Genomic DNA, 23,856 nt, shown 5'->3' on the forward strand with positions numbered 1-23,856 from the left:
ATGAATTCATAAAAGGATTGTTTATTAGTAGGATATAACCGCAACGCATTTCGAAGTTACCAAAACTTCTTCAGGACCTAACCTTATGGTAAAACAGCCTATTACCAAAGCCCCTACTATTACATCAGGTGGGCTGCCAATACCATTGGATACTAGGCAGCCATCCCACAGATGTTTGGAGGGTTAGTGAGTGGTTGTTTTGTTACTATTTTGCACCTGTGCTGCCCCCGCCTTTATCATGGGTAACCTGCTGCATCCTGTTGCGCATTTGTGTCTGGACATGGTAATGCAATTATGGCTGCTTTTTTTTTTCTGTGATGTCTTTTATTGATTTTTGTCCTTTTTCTCAGTGACATGTTTCTGATCGAAGTGTGGTTCGTTTTTTTTTGTAAGTGGAGAATTAAAAAAAAAAAAAAAGTTTCTCCATCTTTTTCTTTCTGACAGTCTGGATGTCATCCAAGTGCGGTCTGATTTTTCTCACGGACCCAATGACTTGCGTTGCTGATTTTGATCCGACCCTGATATAAAAATTCTAAATTTCTGTACGATTTTCCGCAGATTGGACAGGTGTATGATCCCCATAGACTATCACAGATACGAGTGGTTCGTGAAAATTGGACTTCTGAATGACACTGCATAAAAAAACACTGATTCCTTGTCAAGAGCCAGGGGGCTTATCTTCTGCAAGCTGCCTGGCAAATCTGCATGGAGGCGGAGGGGGGAATTTATCAAACACTTTATGCCATTTTTTTCTGGTGCGGAATAGTTGGAAATTTTTTGGAGCGTGTCACAGATGCAATAAAATTTGTGACTTTTTACTTCTTCCGCCTCTTTTGAAAAGTGGAAAGAAAAGTGCTGGTCAAGGAAACAGGTTGCCTATAATCATAAATTATAGCACATATTTATACCTGCTCATATCTAGAATGGATTTCAATTTATGAAATAAGGCGGCCTATATATTCTCAACTTTCCCAAATTAACTGAGCGGTAATAGCGCAGCTCCATTGTCCTCTTCTTTACCTTCATATGCTTCCGATATAGAATGATACAGAAAAACTTATCTGCCGATAAAAGAATCTTGACCCTCTCTATCGGACCCAGTCTCCCCTAGATGCCCTGCTTATATCACTGTTCAGACACTTTTATTGATTCTTGTCCTTTTTTACCGTGAACTGTTTCTGATCAGAGTGTGGTCCGTTTTGGTCTGGTGTGATGGAGCCCTGCAGAGTGTGCACAGGGCGCTATCATATCCCCAAGGCCTGAGTGTCATGTTCTATAGACTGGATTATTCCATTGGGAACATATGTAGCACTACATTTTTTTTTCCTTTAATACCTGCATCACAGCCGCCTCCGTACACGGACACAAGCATTACACAATGAGGTGATTATTATTTGAACGAATAGGACATTTAATGGTACATTTATAGCATAGACCAGATTTTTTTATCGCTGATTCTTAAGTCCACACTTCGGCCCGTATCAGGATGAGCAGCTGACTTTCAAATCTTTGGCCCATTCTGGAGTTTTTTGTGAGTATCCGGCCAGTTCAGCCATTTTCTGTATTTGGAAAGGTCGTTTTAATACTTTCTGCAGTAGGTGAACCTGAGGCAAAGTCAATAGTTTTGTCAAGTTTTATCCAAAACAAATTTGTCCACATGAATTAAACCCATGCAGACAGATGTAAGGTTTACATTTCTATTCTGGTGGGAATTTTCATAATTTTATCACTTTCTTCAAATAAAACCCTTCTAAAAGGTGGTTATTGCATTCTATAAATGCATACTGTACAGAATCAGTCCAAACGATTGCAAGCACTCACATCTTTTTAAAAGAATTGCTTTATGGATCCAGTGGTATAAAAAGGCACAAAAAATGGTTAAACACACCAGCACAAAAATCAAAAAGGCAGAAAAGAAATATCCGCTGCGCTCTGTCACGGGTGTGTCAGATGTGACAGACAGTCGCCCTGCAGTTGTTTGCAGGAGATCTCTACGTTTGGCATCACAGACACCTTCTTAGAGGCTGTCTCTCTAGGACCCAAAGGCTACCTTCCTCTGGCTAATTAACACCCTGGCCTGGGTGTATAAATACCTGCTGTCTGCTAGAGGGAGGTGCCGGCGATACTCATTACCCACTGTGAAGGCTCGGAGCTAGTGCATTACTTTATCTTCTCTGGAGCTTTGAGGACGGGTGTTCATCTCTCTGAAGTCGACTAAAAGCTAAGCTAGCTTCCCTTGTTTGTTCCCCCTTATTGTCTTTAGTGGTCAGTGGGAATCGACTAGTGCTCATCCACCTCCCTTCCCTAGCCAGGGCCAAACGCCAGGGAAAGAAAGGGCGAGGTTCACGTGCGGCTATTGGTGAAGAGCCAATATAGGGATGATAGTGGAGACAGGGTGATACTAGATCAGCCTAAGAGGTCTCCACTCCCCCCTTTCCCTAGTGTCTGGGCTCCCTTTCCCTCTTCCCTTTGTGTTGCACTAAGTATTTCCCACACCTTGCATGACACGCTCCCAGGCAACATGTTTCAGACCTACAAGCCTTGACAAAGGACTATGCAGGTCTGACACATGTTGCCTGGGAGCGCAGCGGATATTTCTTTTCGGCCTTTTTAATTTGTGTGCTGTTGTGTTCATCCATTTTTTGTGCCTTTTATAAAACAATTCTTTTAAGAAGATGTGAGTGCCGGCTATCGTTTGGACTGTTGCTATTACTGGAGTATTTTGCCGTGCACCCGGACAGGTAAGCTGATTGCTCCTTTTCCATATAGTATACAGAATGTAACCTCTATACACTGAGCTTTATGTGCTCAGTTTGCCTACACACATCATTCAAGAATACACTTTCTGTTATTCTGTAACACACTTTCTGAAAACATTATTTTTCATGGAAGTTCTTATTTCTGTCAAATAGAGACACCAATTCCAAAAATATGACACACCAGCCGGTGTATCTGTACTCCAACAGGGCAGACAGAAAGGGAGAAAAAGAAAGAATGAAAGGAATGACAGGAAGAAAGGAAGAAAAAACAAAGGAAGGAAGGTATAAAAAAGAGAAAATGAGGAAAGAAGGAAGAAAGTAAGAAACAGGGAAGCAAGAAAGTAAAAAAGGAAGAAAGAAAGTGGCAAAAAAAAAAAAATCAAACAAAAAGAAGAAAAAAAGGAAGCAAGAAAGAAAAAGGAAGAATGAAAGGAGTGACAGGAAGAAAGGAAAAAAAACAAAGGCACGAAGGAATAAAAAAGAGAAAACGAGGGAAGAAAAAAGCAAGTAAGAAAAAAGGAAACAAGAAAGGAAAAAAAGGAAGAAAGAAATGAAGGAAGGAAGGGACCAAAAGGGGAAAAAAACAGAAGAAAGAAAGGAGCAAAGAAAAAAAAAGAAGGAAGAAAGAAGGTAAGAAGAAAAAAGGAATCAAGAAAAAAAGAAAGGGACAAAAAAGGGAAAACAATAGAGAGAGGAAAGAAAGGAAAGGAAAAAATGAAAGGAAGAAACAAAGCAAAAAATGCAAAATCTCAAACTAACCTCTGAGAAGTCATTTTTTTCTGCCTTACGAACAGCAGATTCTGCCATCCAGTTCCGCAATATGTATCTAGGATTTATAGCTAGAAAAAAATGATGTTTATTGTCAGTTACAATACAGAGAAGTGTAATTGTGTGACCTATTAGGGAGGAAGTAGTGAGGGGAGGATTCCTTCACTTGTGACCCCGACATTCGCCAGCACAGAGTGATTCCCACTTTCACATCACGGCCATGTGTAATACTAGCTGCTGGGAGTAAGAACTGATGAAAAGGAGTTTCAACAACCGAAGGAGCAGCCCTGGTACAAGGGCAAGGACAAGGTCAAATAGAAACCATTGTTCCACCAGTTCACTCTTGGATCTTACTTTTCATCCGTTGTCTTCTTTTCGAGTCCGAGTCATCAGGATAACTAAGTACACAGAGAAATAACACCAGAAAACAACAGAATTTATCTTGAAGAATACATTATATACATTATATACTAGACTGAGGGATCATTGCAGAGACACATTTTAAAGGGGTTTTCCGAAATTGGAAAAAAATTGTTAAAATAAAGAAATTATATAAAATAACAAAAGTACCCTTACTAAACAGAAAGAAAATCTCTAGTGGCACCACTTCTTCACGGTCTTTGTTTGCTTTCCCATACATGATTTAGGGGTGTGGCCTATTTGGTGGGCGGGGTCTATTCTGTACATCCAGTGCTGGGCAGACATATGCTTTCTTGTAGCTGTGCTGCCCCCAGAGCCTGTACATTTACAGTAGCAGCTTCCATGATCCCATCTTTCATGCTCCTGTATATTTTCTCGGATTGTACCATAAACATAAAAATATACACATCTTCCGAGAACCCTTGTGTTATCTTACCGGATCTCTACAAGACCCCAGCTCCGTATAATAGATGGCGTGTATTGCTTCTGATCCCTGTGGCTACTGGATGAAAAGCATCTGGAAATGCTCGAGTCCCGGCCCCGTCACACGCCATTAACGTAATAACAATGCAGATGTTGGGATTTTGTGCACATGTTAAAAGTCATTTAAACACCATCAATTCGTGATCAGTAAAAGACCTGAGATCCTACACAGTGAAGCGCAAGTTTTCCTTCTATTACATGCTGATGCCACAAGTTCCACATTCTGTGCTGATATCATTTCCTAATATATTCTTTACAGGAACTGTCAATACATTTTTTTGGGCTAGGGAGCTCTAGATTCCCTCCATAGGCAAAGTAATAAAAAGAATACTATTCTGCTGCCTACAGCCACCACTAGGGGGAGATAAGAGATTTCTACCTTCTATTGAGCTCCATGTACAACAGTATGCAGTCAGCTCACGAGTGCCCTCTAGTGGCGGCTGCAGACTTAATCATAAATAAAATCAAGCTCCGGCACAAAACTTAATTCTCCCAAAATATATATGTGAACTATTTAATTAATATAATATTAAATGACAAAATTGTCATAAAAGAAGGTTTATTATCCTGTATTACAGGCTACCTATCATTTTAAAAAAAAGCTTACATGTCATAAAAAACTGCTGCTGCTCCATTATTTATCGGTAGCAGTGACGTCACATCGATACCACTGCCACCAATCACTGAGCTCAGCGGCTCTGAGTGGCTCGTGCACAGGCAGAGCGCTGAGCTCACTGACTGGCTGCATGGATGTCATCACTGCAGCCAAATAATGGAGGCCAGGACAGTGATGGAGACAGCAGGAGGATAAGTAAAGCATAGTTTATTTTTGGTATATGAACTTACATATCACAAAAAGTTTTCTGAAACCGGACAACCCCATTAAGGTTGTGATCATATTTGCAGTTTTAGGTTTATGTCAGGGGTTCTCCGATAATGGAAAGAACCACTTGGGTGCATTATTCCAATCATTAAAGGGGTTGTCTGGAACTTTTACAATGATAGTTTATTATAAGGACACCCGGCACTGCCAACGATCATCTGTTCCCAGTGGCAGCGGGATGTGATTAGTTGCGGAGCTGCACTGTCAACTGCATAGTGGCCGCGGCCGAGTACTGCACATCCGCCCCTATTTGAAGAAATAGGGCTAGATCTGCAGTACTCAGCTGCCGCCACTATGCAGCTGGCAGAGCTGTGCTGTGCAGCTCCGCAACTAATCACATCCAGGCACTCCTAGCGTCGGGAAAAACTAATCGTTGGGGGTGGCCGGGTGTCACACCTCCACCGATCTGATATTGATGACTTATCCTAAGATAAGGCCATGAATACTAAAGTACATGACAACCCCTTTAAAAATACTTGAACCCCAACTAAAACTTGACGAACCCTATAATAAGTCAATGGAGCAGTCAGGACCTATTTAAAAAGACTGCATGGTTTTTATAGCTCCGTCAAGCACAACTCTTTATAAGGCCTAATTCAAACGTCCATTTTTCTCATGGACAAGAAAAAAAGACTGATTACTTTGATCAAAGTGTGGTCCGAGTGTCATCAGTTTCTCCACCTTCTATGTGACTGTCCATAAAAATGGATGTTATTCAAGTGCAGTCTGGGTTTTTTTTTCACGGACCCATAGACTTGCATTGCTGATTTTGATCCGATGCGTGGATCAAATGTGGACAAGTCTCTGATATTTTCCGCTGACCATTCGGTCCGAGGAAAAAAAAAATTGGACGTGTGCACAGCCCCATAGAATATCATAGGCACAAGTGCTATCTGTGAAATCACAGATAGCACTCGTACAATAAACACGGATGTCTGAATGAGGCCTAGAAGTGTAAATATTCAGATTTTTATACTGTTTTACCTTTTTTGTCTCTGTGAGTATGCAGCGACCCATGCTGCAAAATCCACATGTTGGCTGATGTCATGAAGTGCCCAGTATTCCTTTCGCAAGAAGAAAAAAACATAAAAACGAAAAGTTGTCAAGATGAAAAAAAAAAAACATTTTAAATCAAATCTCCATAAAACTGTATTAAAGAGTTTAGTGTGACTTAAAGAGATTGTTCAAATTAGAAAACCCAATGTCCCATGCCTTATAAATGAATTCTGATTGAACAGAGAAGCCTCCATGATCCTCATCTCTTTGCCAGTGTGGAAAGTGGCTAAAAAACAAAACACTTGCTGCCAGGTTTTTCCCCACAGGTCAGGACTTTATGATTAGATTATTGTCAGAAGACCCTTCCAATGCATAGGGACAACTTAGTTAAATATTAATGGTCATCAATATTAGGTCGGTGGGCATCTAATTCTTGAGAACCTCTCTGATCAGCAAAAACACATGGGTGCAGTTGCAGCGACAATCTACTGCTTGGTACTGCTTTACTTGGTACCGTGTCTATGTATTCCATGAAGGCACCCTGTCAATGCACTGACCCACAGGTGACCCCAATAATAAAGATAGTTCATCGGTATCTGGTACTGCTTTGCTTGGTACTACATCTATGTATTCCATGAAGGCGCCCTTTCAATGCACTGACCTGCAGTTGTCCCCAATAATAAAGATAGGTCATCAGTATCTTATACTGTTTTGCTTGATACTGCGTCTATGTATTCCATGAAGGTGCCCTTTCAATGCACTGACCCGCAGGTGACCCCAATAATAAAGATAGGTCATCGGTATCTGGTACTGCTTTGCTTGGTACTGTGTCTATGTATTCCATGAAGGTGCCCTTTCAATGCACTGACCCGCAGGTGACCCCAATAATAAAGATAGGTCATCAGTATCTGGTACTGCTTTGCTTGGTACTGTGTCTATGTAATCCATGAAGGCGCCCTTTCAATGTATTGAACCGCATGTGACCCCAATAATAAGGACAGGTCATCACTATCTACGTCCCAAAAAAACCTTTAAATATACCGATACCTCTGGGATAGTGGTATTCCATAGCTGCCAGTCTGTTATCTCACTCAGTTGACGAAATGACATTGTAAAATCGGCCTTTGTGTCTTCCATCATCTATAGGATAAAAAATAAATATATAATCTAATATGAGATACAATCTGAACAGCCACTTTATCCATTATCTGCCGAGTATCACGTACGGTAAGAAAAGTCACAATCAAGGTCAAGTCTTCTTCCTTTGCACCCACAAATCCCAGTTTGGCCCTAAAAAGCTCCATGAATCTGTAATCAAGGAGAAGAACATGAAATGAGTTTGTATCGCAATACAAAGAGTTAATATTCTGAATTATGACGTACCTCTGGTAATACAGGTCCGGGAACCCTGAAAGAATTGTGGAGGCTCTGAAATGAAAGTGTAACGGTCAAGTCAGCAGTGATGCAGGTAATGGGTATTTATTGTTTTGTGACCAGTTTACTGCTCCAATGAAGGTAAAATACATCATAAATAAATCATAGTTTTGTGTAGGCAGCTCTTATGCAGACTAATGTGTCTCCATGGTTACAGACTACAAACAAACTCTTAGGGCTGAATATCACATTGCTAGGATATGTCTTTGACGTCTGATTAGTAGGTGGTCTGCCCATTATGACCCTCTTCGATATGTAAGTACCATTACACTACCTGTTAGCTCCTTGGCTTCGCTTTGGTTTTCCTGGAAACCTCACAATTAGATATTTTTTTTTTTTTACATTTTAGTTGATAATGCCACTATAATAATAAGTAGTCTCTTATTTATTAGTCAAAGTAGAGATAGTCGGTCTCTCTCTGTCTGGAGGACCCAACACGTCCACGTATTTCATGTTCAGCCTATTGATTTCAATGGGAAATGATGTAATACTTCTTCTCCCCTCTGGGTGTGCTGTAACAGGACAATCTGTGATCAGCTTATAATCAGGAACCCTTCTAACAAGAGATTGTCCAAAAAAGAAGAACTGTAACTTTGGCCTTCAAAGGATGCAGATCCACTGGGTCACTAAAGGATGTGATGTAGGGCTAAAGCAAGGAGTCTAACGGATTAAGACTTCTTTTACCCTTAGCCCCTTTAGTGTATGTGCACACAGAGTCTTTTTTGGGTGGATTCTGCCTTGAAACCGCCTGTGTGTCATCTGTGTGCCATCAGTGTGCCATCAGTGTGCCACCTGTGTGTCATCTGTGTGCCATCAGTGTCTCATCAGTGTGCCAACTATGTGCTGTCAGTGTGCCATCAGTGTCTCATCAGTGTGCCACCTGTGTGCTGTTCAGTGTGCCATCAGTGTGTCATCTGTGTGCTGTTCAGTGTGCCATCAGTGTGTCATCTGTGTGCCATCAGTGTGCCATCAGTGTCTCATCAGTGTGCCACCTGTGTGTCATCTGTGTGCCATCAGTGTCTCATCAGTGTGCCAACTATGTGCTGTCAGTGTGCCATCAGGGTGTCATCAGTGTGCCATCTGTGTGATGTCAGTGTGCCATCAGTGTGTCATCAGTGTGTCCACGTTTACCATTAGTGTATCATCTGTGTGCCATCATTGTGTCACCTGTATGTTCGTTTTTACCATCCGTGTGCCGTCAGTGTTTTTCCAATATGGATAAAGAAATAAATAAATTACAAAACGTCTCCTATATTTTGCAATGTTAAACACGGATGGCACATGGACAGTATACTGATACCACCCGTGTGCTGTACGTGTTTTTCACGGACCCATAGACTTGTATTGGCCCTCGTCATCTGTGCTGCCAGAAAAAATCAGACATGTCTTCATGTGGTTTGCACGGACACGCGGTCTGTGTAAAAACACGGACATGTGCATAGCAGCCTAGGTTATAATGGGTACGTGTGGTAACCGTGAAAAAAACGGGACACCACACGTACTGGAAACACGGACTTGTGAAGGAGGCCTAAGAGCGTGTGAACTTCCCCACAGAAAATCCTCAGGTCATTACTCCTAGAATAGTCACCATTAGCAATAGGTGATCACAATTATCCAATAGGACATGGTACCATGGGAGCAAGGCAGTAATTGTGGGGTGTGGTCAATTACAGTAGATACGTAGCGGTCAGGGTGGGCAGCAGACAAAACAAGATGAGATCAGAAAGGCATCCAGATATACAGGAAACATTTGCAGGTTAAGCCCAGGACCGTGGGTCCATATAGAGGCATGGGCAGCCGGGAATCGTCTGGTGTCATGTAGAGCGTGGAGAAGCCTAACCCAGCGTACCGTACGACAGCCTGGATGGGGAACGCTGCTGGCAATCTGGTGCTCCATGACAATGACCATTTTAATACAAGCGCACCAATGGATCACAAGTCTCATACCCACATCTCGGGATGCCACCAGACCACTACGGGCACGTCCTCAGGGTAGATGGGGTGGGGGTGTTTCTGACAATGGAGGGAATTGCTCACATGTGTTTTTGCCTGGTGTCCATCATGGGGCTTAAAGCTACAAGCAGCTTGTTAAGATTAAACATTCCAGCGTTGGCCTGGTTCCCCATCCTGTACCTCCCTTCATCGTCAGATGTGTTTGGAACGTAATCTATTTAAAGAAAACAGAGTGCCAATTACCAAGGTAGTGAAAAAAGAAAAAAAAAGTTCATTAAAATAAATAATAATTGCAACCATTTCAACAATGGACCTTATTTCTGGCTCGGTAACTACATGAGAAACTTAGAAGGAACCAAAGTCTTCCCGTTTTCAGCGCTGCAAGCTATGGGGTATTTATTTTCGCAGGAGAGGCTACAGATTTCCAGATGCTCTCCGCCATCCTCCTCCTCGCAGACACGAACGGTAACGCAAATGATTGTTAGTGGTACATAATAAACGTTCCCTGTTATGTTAACCAGAGTAATCTGTGTAAGTCGTGGCAGGCACATAATGCTCATCTATCATCTGGAACATTTATTTTCTTTGGAACATATGTTAAATCCTTCCGTGCTGGGGGCAAGGTATCCAGCGAGCGTTTCTGATCTGCACAGAAGGGATTTCACGAAGGGTCAACCGTTGTGTATTATAAAGTGCACAAATAAATTGAGATACACTATGGTATGCCATTACTTTCTAATTGTCGGGGGTCCGACATACGAGACCCCTAAAGAACGAAGGGACAATAGTGCTAAACCAGTGTTGTGCAGCTTTATTTTCAGACTTGGCAAAGGTAAAAGTATTTTATTGATCAACAAGTTATATGGCTTCCATCTCAGGTCTCAGGTCCAATCCTGTGTAATTAAGCCTGGGGCCACACGGAGGTTTTTGCTTTTTGCTGTGACACCTGTCGCGCGGCAGCCAAAGTTTGCAATGTGTCGTTGCTACACTGCAGCGCATTACAAGTGAATGGGGGCACATTGCTAGACCGAGGGTACTGTGTTTGCGACATGCAAGGTGCAAGAAGTCCAACCAGATCTGATTTTTTGGAAACTTGCTTGTCGCAGTACTGCCAGGGCCAGGGCACATTTAGACATCCGTACAAATCGGATCGCAATTCACGGACTGGCCGCTTCATATATTACTATGAAGCCTTCACGCTCGGGCCAGGAGACCCACGGCCAGTCCAGACATTGCGGTCCGATCTCGGACCGATTTGTATAGAAGTTTGAATGCAACCGTACAAGGAGACACCTTATTGCACTGCAATGTAGCAGAAACACCTGGAGAACTTTGGTTGTGTAACAGATGTCATGGTCAAAGTCGCTTTGTAGCCCCAAATTCCCTGACCAGCTCAACAGGGCAGATTCACTATTCTCAGTGCACCTCAACTTTGGCGTACAATCAGCTAGATTTTGGTGCATCTAATTTTAGACCCATTTATTACGTATCTTAAGACTATTAACTGCTCACTCGAAAAGGGGCCTGGCTTTGTGGAAAGCGAGCGGATTAAAATGCAACACCATGGACCAAAAAGGTCCAAAAATGTAAGTGTGAAAAAGGTGAGACATCTAAAAGGTGATATAAAGTCATAGAAAAGCATCTAAAGAGGCACATTTTAAGTCTGTCTAATCTAAGTATTGCACAGGATTAGTAAATTTGCTCCATTGCTCCTAGGCATACACAACGCACCCTTCCACAATGAAGAAGAACAGAGGATCAGTAGACAGTGGAGACTCACCAGCATTGTAACTTTCCATGAAACCAAAAGGGCCATAATCAATAGTGATAGACAGGAGGCTGAAGTTATCGGTATTGCATACACCTGCAATAAGAAAGTGGGAAATTTCTGTTACGGCAATAATAAATGGCCAGTGTCTTACAATTGGGTAGGTATTAGAGTCGGTGCAAATCCATCCGCAAGACCCGGACCATCAGCCACATCATTAATCTGTGACACCTGAACGGGAGCGGGAGAACCCCCTCTTACCTGACGGAATCCGTGGCTCTTCTTATTAGAGGATACAGATTACTGGCATGGCCAATGGACTGGGGCGTGTGAATCAATCCGCACCAACCTTACTAGCTAATTGCTTGTGACTTATTAAGGCCACAATATAAATTACATTAAAGTTGGCCGAACCCGTTAATATTGGTGGGATCCAACAGTCTAATATGAATGTGGGCATCTGACTGACAAGCTCCGACAGATGATGCCGGGGGAGAGAAAGATCTGGCACATTGAATTTTCAAAGGCCGATCCTTTTATTCTCTGGAAAATAAGCCGCTGCCAGAATCCTTTGGCAGTGGCTCTCTCATCTGGTGTATGAAGTAGTGAGGAGACAAACCTGTCTAATGTGAAGGTGGCCATTATTCTTTCACCATCTAAAGTTACTGGAGTGTTAAACAGCTCATATAGCTTTTGATAGCTATAGGATGAACTAGTGTCTGGCCGATGGCCATCTCTCCCAGCCTCCCCCATATGCATCCCTTGCTTGTGTTCTGAATGGGGAGTGGACTGTACCCCAATGCCAAAAACTCCTGATGCCGGCTTATCTTCATTGAGAACAAAAGGATCAAGAATTTCCTTTGACAAGTGTTAAAGGGATCCTGTCATCTCAGTTTTGGCATCCAAACCACTCACAATGGCACGCTAAACTCTGGAATGATAGCCGATCCTAACTATTTGTTTTTACCAATTATTGTGCAAGACCTTTGCAATTTGTTTTCCTCATGTCCTTGTCCTGTATGTAAATCAGGCTACAGGAGTTCTATTGGAGTCCTAAGGAAGAGTCCGGCATATTCATGAGTTTCAGAAGTAAATACATCCCCAATAAATCTGTTCTCACAATTTTGCGCATGCGCAATGATCACCATTTACTGGCGGATGCGCAATGAAACACAATCCTGGTTTCCGCAAAAATACTGTGCACGTTCCTGGCCTATAGACACGTGGGATTACAGAAGCAACAGGTGAAAAGTGGGAGTAAATAAAGATGTCAGTCATAAGGTTGGAGACGTGAAAGAGGCTGAGAAAAAGACCCTGAAGATGTGGACGACTTAATTTAGATTTGTGCCAAAATTCAGGTTCCCTTTAAGCTGAAATGTGTCTTGGGAGTTAGTACAACACCAGGGTCTTGGGTGTCAATTTGGCAGGCTGGCTCATAACAACCACAGTCGCAGGGGTCACAACCGGGCCCGTGCGGGTGGTTGCATGCCGACATCAGTGCAAAATTCAACTGGATGTGAGTCCGAGGAAGCACACTCAGCTTAAGTGTACTGTGGTGTAGAGACCAATCGGGTATGTGCGCAGCAATACACGCTGCCGGCCAATCACAGGCCTTTAGCTGTTGTAGGCGTGCACGTGAATGGGGGCGCATGTGCTCCCATCGCTTGCAGGCTAAAGTCAGCTGCCGGCTTCAGAATAGGACGGCGGGGGAGCGGATGGGAGGTGAGCATAATTGTTTATTTTTCCAAGCATTCAAGAACAGCGGCAAAACAGGGGACATATACCAGGATGGGGGATATATATAGAGGAAGGGGCCCATGATAAGGGACATACATACCTGGATGGGGCCAAGGTTAAGAGACACACATACCAGGATGGGATCAAGGTTAAGGGACATAGATACCAGGATGGGGCCAAGTTTAAGGGACACACATACCAGGATGGGGCCAAGGTTAAGGGACATTCATACCAGGATGGGGCCAAGGTTAAGGGACATACATACCTGGATGGGGCCAAGTTTAAGGGACATACATACCAGGATGGGGCCAAGGTTAAGGGACATACATACAAGGATGGGGCCAAGGTTAAGGACATACATACAGTACAGACCAAAAGTTTGGACAGACCTTCTCATTTAAAGATTTTTCTGTATTTTCATGACTATGAAAATTGTACATTCACACTGAAGACATCAAAACTATGAATTAACACATTTGGAATTATATACTTAACAAAAAAGTGTGAAACAATTGAAAATATGTCTTATATTCTAGGTTCTTCAAAGTAGCCACCTTTTGCTTTGATGACTGCTTTGCACACTCTTGGCATTCTCTTGATGAGCTTCAAGAGGTAGTCACTGGAAATGGTCTTCCAACAATCTTGAAGGAGTTCCCAGAGATGCTTAGCACTTGTTGGCCCTTTCGCCTTCACTCTGCGGTCCAGCTCACCCCAAACCATCTTAATTGGGTTCAAGTCTGGTGACTGTTGAGGCCAGGTCATCTGGCGTAGCACCCCATCACTCTCCATCTTGGTCAAATAGCCCTTACACAGCCTGGAGGTGTGTTTAGGGTCATTGTCCTGTTGAAAAATAAATGATGGTCCAACTAAACGCAAACCGGATGGAATAGCATGCCGCTGCAAGATGCTGTGGTAGCCATGCTGGTTCAGTATGCCTTCAATTTTGAATAAATCCCCAACAGTGTCACCAGCAAAGCACCCCCACACCATCACACCTCCTCCTCCATGCTTCACGATGGGAACCAGGCATGTAGAGTCCATCCGTTCACCTTTTCTGCGTCGCACAAAGACACGGTGGTTGGAACCAAAGATCTCAAATTTGGACTCATCAGACCAAAGCACAGATTTCCACTGGTCTAATGTTCATTCCTTGTGTTCTTTAGCCCAAACAAGTCTCTTCTGCTTGTTGCCTGTCCTTAGCAGTGGTTTCCTAGCAGCTATTTTACCATGAAGGCCTGCTGCACAAAGTCTCCTCTTAACAGTTGTTGAAGAGATGTGTCTGCTGCTAGAACTCTGTGTGGCATTGACCTGGTCTCTAATCTGAGCTGCTGTTAACCTGCGATTTCTGAGGCTGGTGACTCGGATAAACTCATCCTCAGAAGCAGAGGTGACTCTTGGTCTTCCTTTCCTGGGGCGGTCCTCATGTGAGCCAGTTTCTTTGTAGCGCTTGATGGTTTTTGCAACTGCACTTGGGGACACATTCAAAGTTTGGCCAATTTTTCGCACTGACTGACCTTCATTTCTTAAAGTAATGATGGCCACTCATTTTTCTTTACTTAGCTGCTTTTTTCTTGCCATAATACAAATTCTAACAGTCTATTCAGTAGGACTATCAGCTGTGTATCCACCTGACTTCTGCACAAAACAACTGATGGTCCCAACCCCATTTATAAGGCAAGAAATCCCACTTATTAAACCTGACAGGGCACACCTGTGAAGTGAAAACCATTTCCAGTGACTACCTCTTGAAGCTCATCAAGAGAATGCCAAGAGTGTGCAAAGCAGTCATCAAAGCAAAAGGTGGCTACTTTGAAGAACCTAGAAAATAAGACATATTTTCAGTTGTTTCACACTTTTTTGTTAAGTATATAATTCCACATGTGTTAATTCATAGTTTTGATGCCTTCAGTGTGAATGTACAATTTTCATAGTCATGAAAATACAGAAAAATCTTTAAATGAGAAGGTGTGTCCAAACTTTTGGTCTGTACTGTACATAGATTGGGCTAAGGTTAAGGGTCATACATGCCTGAATGGGGCAAAGGTTAAGGGACATATATACCAGGAAAGGGGACATATATACTAGGATGGGCTCAGGGTGGGATACATATATACCAGTAAGGAGCCCAAGATGAGGGACATACTACATAATGGGGAAACGGGTGCAATTCATATGTCCTTATAGCATTTAGAACACTACAAGTGCCCATACATCTCACTCCAATGCGGGGCGTGGGACGGGAGCCAGGTCCAAATTTTGCACAGGGGCCCATTGGACTCTAGTTACACCACTGTTTGCAGGTGTAACAATTGCATAGAGTTTGTATGTCCTCCCTGTTTAATACTGCCTATGAATACGACCCCTGTGCATGTAAGTCTTTGTAAAACACTGCAGAATATATTGGTGCTATAGAAGCAAAAAGAAAGAAATAAATAACTTGCAATGATTACACGCTCTGCTGTGTCTATAGAAATCTGTGACAAGCACTAAAGCTACATGAAAGCAGAGATAAGGATTTGGAAGGAAGGTCACAGTGTCTCACATCCTTACAAGTCCATACTGAGCAGCAGTGTGTGGGACAAGATGACAACGATCAGACGAGAGCTGTGACCGCGGACGGCCTCACAGCAGCAATCACAGACAAGTTACATCAGCTGGAGAAATGAAGTGACATGGAGGCCCAGGCAGTCCGTGCCTGGGATCGCTCAGCCTGAATTCTCTACAGCACGTGATTCCCGTATGATGAATATATGCATTAGTAAATTTATGATATGTGTTGACCATGAACAATATAACACGCTCTGTAGAAAGCATTGCAGCTTTTTTCTATCCTCTTCATTGCAATACATAAAAACTTACATCATGCCAGAAAATATTATGGAGTAAAATTCCTTTAAAAGGGAATGTATCAGCTACATTCATATTAACTAAAACCATTACTTACATCCTGATCATAGAGATGTGGCCAAGTATTTGTGCAGCGCGCCACTTATTCTCTTAGCTGTGCAGCGGCACACGAATGTTTCTCACGCCGCGCTTTTACCGCTGAGCCTTCGTTTGGTGTTTGCTACATCTGTCGTTTTCTTTCTTCTATTTTGTGCACATGGTTATGACAGCAGCCATCGTTCCTGTACTCAAGGTCTCCTCTGGTAATAGCATTCCCAAGTACCTAAGAAAACTCAATTTAACCCCTTCCCACCTGAGCCGATCACACTCGGAACTTTCAGACGGAACTTCAAAATCCACCTCTTCAAGAAAGCTTAAAGCCTGCAATGACTACACTGCCTCCTCACCACCACCGGAGCGGCCTAACCCCCTGACCTACTGTCTCCTTCCCCATCATCCTGTAGACTGTAAGCCCCCAAAGGTAAGGCCTTTCCTTTCTGTGCCAGTCTGTCATTGTTAGTTTGTTCACTGTAATTTATATTTGTATTTTGTATGTAACCCCTTCTCATGTACAGCACCATGGAATCAATGGTACTCTAATAATAATAATAATAATAATAATAATAAAAAGGCCGGGTTTCCTCTGTGATCTGTGATACTCAATTCTACGACAACCCCTTGTTAAATACTATATTCCCCCTTGGAAAATAAAAAATACCCTATGCTCACCTCCGTTTAACCAATGTTGGCGTCTTGTCTCCCAAGGCTTGCGTGACATTGTAATGACAGCTGAGCCCTGCAGCCAATCAGTAGCAGCTATCGAGCTGCCATGTTCTCACCTACTTCAGATAAACCTCATATATCCGAAGGATGTGTGAGAATGGCAGCTCAATAGCGGTAACTGATTGTTATGTCATGTGAACCCTACAGCCAATGTCACGAGAGCCTCGGGAGACCAGGTGCCGACATTTTCTGTAACGGCGTCGATATGGGAGGCGAATGTAGGGTATTTTTATTTTACAAGAGGGAATACAGTATTTAAGAAGGGGCTGTCCTAGTAGTGGACAACCCCTTTAAACCAAGTCTTTCCGAGGTAGCCTTTTTGGGTTGACTGCTTCTTACAATTTTTTCTTATCTTAGTAGTTAAAAGCAGATGGCAGCTGTATATCATGCTAATCTGGGAATTTTTTGCCGACTAATTTATATGTGGGCTCCTGACTTTACCCGAACAGCAGATATTGGAGGCGATGAAGTTCAAGAAGTGGAATTTTAACTGACCGATCCTTCATTGTCAGGTGTATTATCCACCACTAGTGGTATATCTGTGCATCGTACAACCAGGCTTAATCAAAATGAGCATGCATGTATATGGGGCGCATCTTTACAAGCGGCCTTAGTCCCATCCTCTGCCCCCTTTTTTCTGTCTGACCTCTTCATGCATACAGATATTATTTGTAGGCTCAACTTATTAAGTAAGTATAAAGAAACAGGAAATTATGGTTTTTGACTAAAAAGTAGGCGCATCAGCTTCTACTTTTTAGTAAAAAAAAACTCCCCAGAGATTAGCAGTAATGGTCTATGTACAGATCTGGCTAAATATTAAAATTTCTTGTATTTAGTCTGGAAAAAAAACTGATTGCGTTTTATATATATGTCTGAGGAAACAAGGCGATTTTGGAGGACATGCTGCCAACGATCGCCATGTGCTGCTGCTATATCACAGCGTAATGCAGGTGAATGGGGTCACATTGGGACCCGTAAGGTACCGCGAAAACCAAGTCACAAATAGCCGAAAACCGGTTGTATTTTTTGTGACTCGTCTGACACAGTACCTTGTAGGTCGCATTGAGATCCCATTGTAGATATGATGTAGCAGCCACATACAGCCATCTTTGGTTATGTGTCCTGAAGTCGTCGTGTAACTGCAACCTTAGGAACGCTGTGAATCCTATCGGTTACTGGTCTATACAATAGTTTTTGTGTAGACTTACCATGTGCAAAACCTATGGCCATCCACCGTGCAATCATATCTGCCGTCTGAGACACTACTATATTGAAGAAAGCCTGCAATGATAAGTTCTGTTATATCCTGGGTAACCATAAATACTGTAGCCACCCCCAGACCCTAATTACAGACCTGTAATGGATAGCATTCTACAGACAGCTATTTGGTATGTTAAACATATTGTGGTCGATCGACTCACTCAGCTGCTCAAAGAGGTAGTCACAGGAACACTTTCCGTTTAAGTTTTCAACTGGTTTATTAAAAATGTACTGCATAAACCAGTGCAAAATTAGATAAAGAAACACGGCCCTTCTGGCGTAATGGGAAAACAAAATAGCATACAGTGCAGTCTGTGTGGCAGTGGGGATCCGCCCGCTCAGGGAAAAAAAACAAGGTTCAGTTCTCTTTAACACGAGCACAGCTCTGGAGATCTCATCTCCAGACACACTGAACACTGAATGAGTCCAAAGGCTCCACATTTACCTTCTGCACCACACCCTGGGGTGGAGATATGGTGAACAGCCTCCCACCCACTTTTCAGCTGTTCAAAAAACCCAGCCCTTAACATGGCCGATTAACCCCTCTCATCACAATAGTATGCTGGAGCATTTTTCCAGGTTCATATCACTGAGGCTAACATCCTCAGTAACACATATCTCCTCTCCAATATTTTACCAGTGATGATCTCACAATATCCAAAGGCCTCAATTCACCCGACAGAGGGCAATTTTTACACACAGAAATGCTTGGGCAGTAGTGGACACAGACAGCAGAGGGCCCCTGTGCCTGTACAGTATATGGGCTATTTGCAGTCCAATACCTCTTCATAATGCACAATTCCATTTGCTTTGGAGGTGAAGGGATCATTTCGCTCACCAGTGTACCACAGCATTTTGGTCAGAGTTAAACTCTTGGCACCCCGACCAATGTAAAACTGATGAGCAGGAATGACAGCACAGACAGAATAGATTGGCCTCATTTTATTCTTGAGTAAAACGATATAGGATGCAGCCATTGAATTGGGTAGCATGGTATAAAAATTGATGAAACGTAATTTCCCTCTCAAACAGGGACTAGAATCCCCCAAATATATTATCTTGACATCTACCACTACTGGTCTGGCAGACAATGGTGGACACTAGTGACAATATTGTACATACAGTATGTTAAAGAAGAAAGAGAAGAGAATCCAATATGGATGATTTTATTCCCAAAGAGCTGACACCTGGGGTGTATGGTAACTCCAATAAACATTAGATTGTTGTCAGCTCTTACCATTGTATCTCATAGGTATACACTGGAGAGGATTTTCAATGTATACCTGCAAGGGCTTATAGTGTATATACCTCCCACAGTCTATCATATAAAAAAATGTGGGGTAGTTTTTCTCCTGGATGTCATTGTATAAAATGTAGTCAACTATTGTATTCTATGTATACTGGGCACAGAACAAAAATCTGTTTACCTGCAAAATCATGCAGTCATTAACAATCGTTTTGGAAAACATGCTGATTTGCGGATAAAACACACTAGAGCAGTTTTCACCTGCACTGCAGTCACAGCTCTGCTGTCTGCAAACAGCTTCATGTGGCTTTACCCTTATACAGGTGCATCTCACTAAATTAGAATATCATTAAAAAGTTAATTTATTTCAGTTCTTCAATACAAGAAGTGAAACTCATATATTATATAGAGTCATTACAGACAGAGTGATCTATTTCAAGTGATTATTTCTGTTAATGTTGATGATTATGGCTTACAGCCAATGAGAACACAAAAGTCATTAGCTCAGTAATTTAAAATAATTAACAAAAAACACCTGCAAAGGCTTCCTAAGAATTTAAAAAGGTTCAGTGATGGTTTGGGGAGCCATGTCATCTGCTGGTGTAGGTCCACTGTGTTTTATCAAGACCAAAGTCAGAGCAGCCGTCTACCAGGACATTTTAGAACACTTCATGCTTCCCTCTGCCGACAAGGTTTTGGAAGATGGAAATGTCATTCTCCAGCAGGACTTGGCCCCTGTCCACACTGCCAAAAGTACCAATACCTGGTTTACACACAACAGTATCACTGTGCTTGATTGGCAGCAAACTCGCCTGACCTTAACCCCATAGAGAATCTATGGGGTATTGTCAAGAGGAAGATGAGACACCAGACCCAACAATGCAGACGAGCTGAAGGCTGCTATCAAAGCCACCTGGGCTTCCATAACACCTCAGCAGTGCCACAGGCTGATCGCCTCCATGCCACGCCGCATTGATGCAGTAATTGATGCAGAAGGAGCCACGACCAAGTATTGAGGGCATTTACTGAACATACATTTCAGTAGGACAACATTTCAGATTTTAAAAACATTTTTCAAGCTGTTGTTATCAAGTATTCTAATTTACTGAGATAATGACTTTTGTGTTTTCATTGGCTGTAAGTCATAATCATCAACATTAACAGAAACAAATACTTGAAATAGATCACTCTGTGTGTAATGACTCTATATAATATAGGAGTTTCACTTTTTGTATTGAAGAACTGAAATAAATTAACTTTTTGATGATATTCTAATTTTGTGAGATGCACCTGTACATACATAATAGTTCGCCAATGTGGACACATTTTTCTTTTTTTTAACCCTTCTAGATTTGACTTTAAACTAATCGGTTCATCAACTTTCATAAAATTCCTAGTCAACAGATAGGCCATGAGATTTAGAAATGTTAGCGGTGCCAAGATCCTAACCCCGACCAAGGAGCTATACCCCCTTCATTGCTTCCTCTGCCGACTGCCACATGCGGCCTCTTCAGAGAAGTGATTATTGCTCCTTCATGAGGGGCATGAAAATTATACAATAATAAGTATTATACGTGGGTCTGGTCTCACCATAATTCTATCAGGATCTGTGCGGATAATGGCTGGAAAGTGTTCTGTAATTATGAAATCCACTAATTCCCTAGAAAAACAAAATGTATAACAGGCAACGATATAAATGTACATAGAAAGGACCTTTTACTAGCATTCAGCAAATACAAGTATTTCCTATCCAGCGTATTCACATTAATAATAAACACTTACCAAGCGGCTCAAATATAAATGCATCTATTCAATGAATGTTTAAAGGGGTTTGAAAAGAAGAAAGAAAAGAGAGAGAAAGTTGCCCAAATTATACCCCCCAACATCCCATCCCCATAATCCCGATCCCCTCCCCTGTCACATGTATTTTTTCTTGCTTTGGCAACAATAATTGTATTTCGGTCTTGCCAATATAGCCTATTTGAATTGAATTGAAATCGAGTGAGAGAAAGAAAAGAGAAAAAAAGAGAGGAAGAGAGTGAGAGAAAGAGAGAGAGAGAGAGAGAGAAAAAGAGAGAAAGAAAAAGAGAGAAAGAAAAAGAGAGAAAGAAAAGAGAGAAAGAAAAGAGAGAAAGAAAAGGGAGACAAAGATAGAGGAAGATAATGAGAGGAAGAGAGAGTGAAAAAAAGAGAGACAAAGAAAAGAGAGAAAGAGAAAGAAAGAGAAAGAAAGAGATAAAAAGAGAGTGAAAGAGAAAGAAAAAAATAGAGAAAGAGAGAAAGAAAGGAAAAGAGAAGAAGAAAGAGGCCATATTTACTCACAGTACTCTGCTCAAGCGCTGCCCCTACGACCGTCTCTGCTGGACTGAAAAATATGATGTCCGACCACCAGATATCTGTCTCTGAAGCCAATCAGTGGTTCAGCAGTCCAATGGTCATCATTGCTTTCAAACCTTATGAGACCGCCTGAGTGGTAACTCTGCAGCAGAAGGCAGATTCCGGGGTAAGGGGAGTATATGGCTCCTTTTTGTCTTTTATAACCATAGATTTACACTATTATTGTTATAGGCAGAAGTTGTGCTGGTATTTTCAAAAGCATCCAGCAACTAAAGGGGTTAACACAGCCACAGGAGACAGGGAGTGGTTAGCACAGCTCCAGGGGGATTCTGGGGGAGTTGTTATTATCTGTAAGCTGCAGGAAGAAGCTATGTGCTGGCAAGGTCTCAGGATAAACTAAAGCCCTCGTCTCACATTGCGAGATCGCTGCTGTGTCACGGTTTTGGTGACGCAACAGTAACCTCACCAGCGATGTCACTATGTGTGACACTTTGCAGCGATCAGGCCCCTGCTGTGAGGTCGCTGATCACTGCAAAGTGTCCTGGACCATTTTTTGGTCGTTGCCCTCCCGCTGGTCAGCACACATCGCTGTGTGTGACCAGCGGGAGCAGCGATCAGGCTGGTAACCATGATAAACAACGGGTTACTAGGTGCGCGTGTGCCCCTAGTAACCCGATGTTTATCATGGTTACCAGCCTGCTCCTGCTTCAGCATGCTGGTAACCAGGAGCAGGACATCGTGGAAAGATTCTTTCCACGATATCGCTGCTCCCCTGATCGTTGGTGAGCCTGCCTGTTTGACAGCTCACCAGCGTCCACATAGCGACGCAGCAACGATCCCTGACAGGTCGTATCGTTGTCGGGATCGTTGCAGCGTCGCTAAGTGTGACGGGGCCTTAAGGCAAGTGAGGCTATCAAGACCAGATTGTTGAGAGAAGCTGTGGCTGGAATTTGAGACACAGTAATGACAGCTAGGAGTCAAATCTGTGCATCAAGATAAGAGAGCGAGAGAATTGCCGCATGGGAGTTATTCCCCTCACCAACACCAATGCCCCCTCCACCTCACTGCAGGATAAAGGTATAGAGATATCCTGTGTAAACACAGTGCACCTGTGAAGAGACTTTCATAATTGTTCCTAGAAGCATTGTACAGAGAGTGGTGATTCAGTGTGATGGACTTAAACCTGAATAAAACCACTGTGATTGACTGCAGCCTGGGACCCCGTCATCGCTGTGTGTGCCTGGAGGCTGATAAACCTCATGACTGTGGAAGCTCGGATGAATGGTCACCCTGAGTAACATTCCCCCAGGATTTCAAAGAATTCATGTTTATTTGTATTGCCTCTATATACCATATTGGCATGCATGCAACATTAACTTTTAAAGAAGGACAGAAACCTCCTTATGGCCGTGACCTACAGCCTTCTACCATTTCAATGTGTGATGTGACCTGCTGGAGCTTTGTTTCTGGGAGGGTATCTATATGTAATCATATATTTTACATCCAAAATGAGAGTGAATGAATGTTAATGTAGATGAATGTTAATGAAAGCGCCGTTGAGTAACTTATTACTTACTGAAACTAAAGAAATGTTTAGTAAAAGGTCTTACCAATATTTTTCTTACCTTAACAAGTGAAATTCCCCAGAATTAGTCAAAATTTCAAGAGAACCAATACGAAACCAAGATTTGGCAACTCTCAATACCACTGCCCCTACACAGGAGGAGAATACATAATATTCACTATGCTACCGCAATTCTTCATTACATTTAGGTTACTTTTTATATTCTGGATTTTGGCCATTTTCATATTTTTGTTCAGAAGGAGCAGCTCTTCCTGAGAAGGTAAAGAGGGGTATAGTACAAGACGTAATGCACCGTAGTTGTAGTATAGAGGGGCGCTAATAGAGGGGGACTAGTGCACAGCCAATCAGCACCGGCACTTCTGTAATAGATGTTCATAGATGGAAGTATAAAGAAGGAGGAAAGCATCCAAGTTATCGGAGGATGCAGATGACAAGGTAGTGGATAGGGAGGAAAGCATCCAAGTTATCACAGGAAGCAGATGACAAGGCTATGGATAGGGAGGAAAGCATTCAAGTTATCAGAGGAAGCAGATGACAAAGCAATGGACAGGGAGGAAA

The 23,856-nt window shown here is 42.5% G+C and overlaps 1 protein-coding gene across 4 annotated transcripts in view; it reads right to left on the bottom strand.

Annotated features, from left to right (window-relative positions):
* Positions 1–1,424: 1,424 nt before the first annotated feature.
* The window catches only part of LOC141265018 (protein adenylyltransferase SelO-like), a 45,328-nt gene continuing 22,896 nt past the window's right edge, over positions 1,425–23,856 (bottom strand). For all 4 annotated transcript variants that reach the window (XM_073677538.1, XM_073677539.1, XM_073677541.1 and 1 more), the window contains exons 9-20: positions 23,339–23,426; positions 20,967–21,036; positions 18,079–18,151; positions 11,477–11,560; positions 9,781–9,910; positions 7,693–7,737; positions 7,536–7,617; positions 7,357–7,449; positions 6,298–6,377; positions 3,882–3,925; positions 3,519–3,598; positions 1,425–1,604 (exon numbers count right to left, since the gene is read on the bottom strand). In XM_073677538.1, the coding sequence (XP_073533639.1) occupies positions 1,482–1,604; positions 3,519–3,598; positions 3,882–3,925; positions 6,298–6,377; positions 7,357–7,449; positions 7,536–7,617; positions 7,693–7,737; positions 9,781–9,910; positions 11,477–11,560; positions 18,079–18,151; positions 20,967–21,036; positions 23,339–23,426 (992 nt within the window). In that variant the 3' untranslated portion in view covers positions 1,425–1,481. The remainder of the gene's footprint in view (positions 1,605–3,518; positions 3,599–3,881; positions 3,926–6,297; positions 6,378–7,356; positions 7,450–7,535; positions 7,618–7,692; positions 7,738–9,780; positions 9,911–11,476; positions 11,561–18,078; positions 18,152–20,966; positions 21,037–23,338; positions 23,427–23,856) is intronic.

Source organism: Phyllobates terribilis, unplaced genomic scaffold (genome assembly GCF_046119375.1).
Source record: "Phyllobates terribilis strain yellow unplaced genomic scaffold, ASM4611937v1 Scaffold_4__5_contigs__length_816908805, whole genome shotgun sequence".
Lineage (NCBI taxonomy): Eukaryota > Metazoa > Chordata > Amphibia > Anura > Dendrobatidae > Phyllobates > Phyllobates terribilis.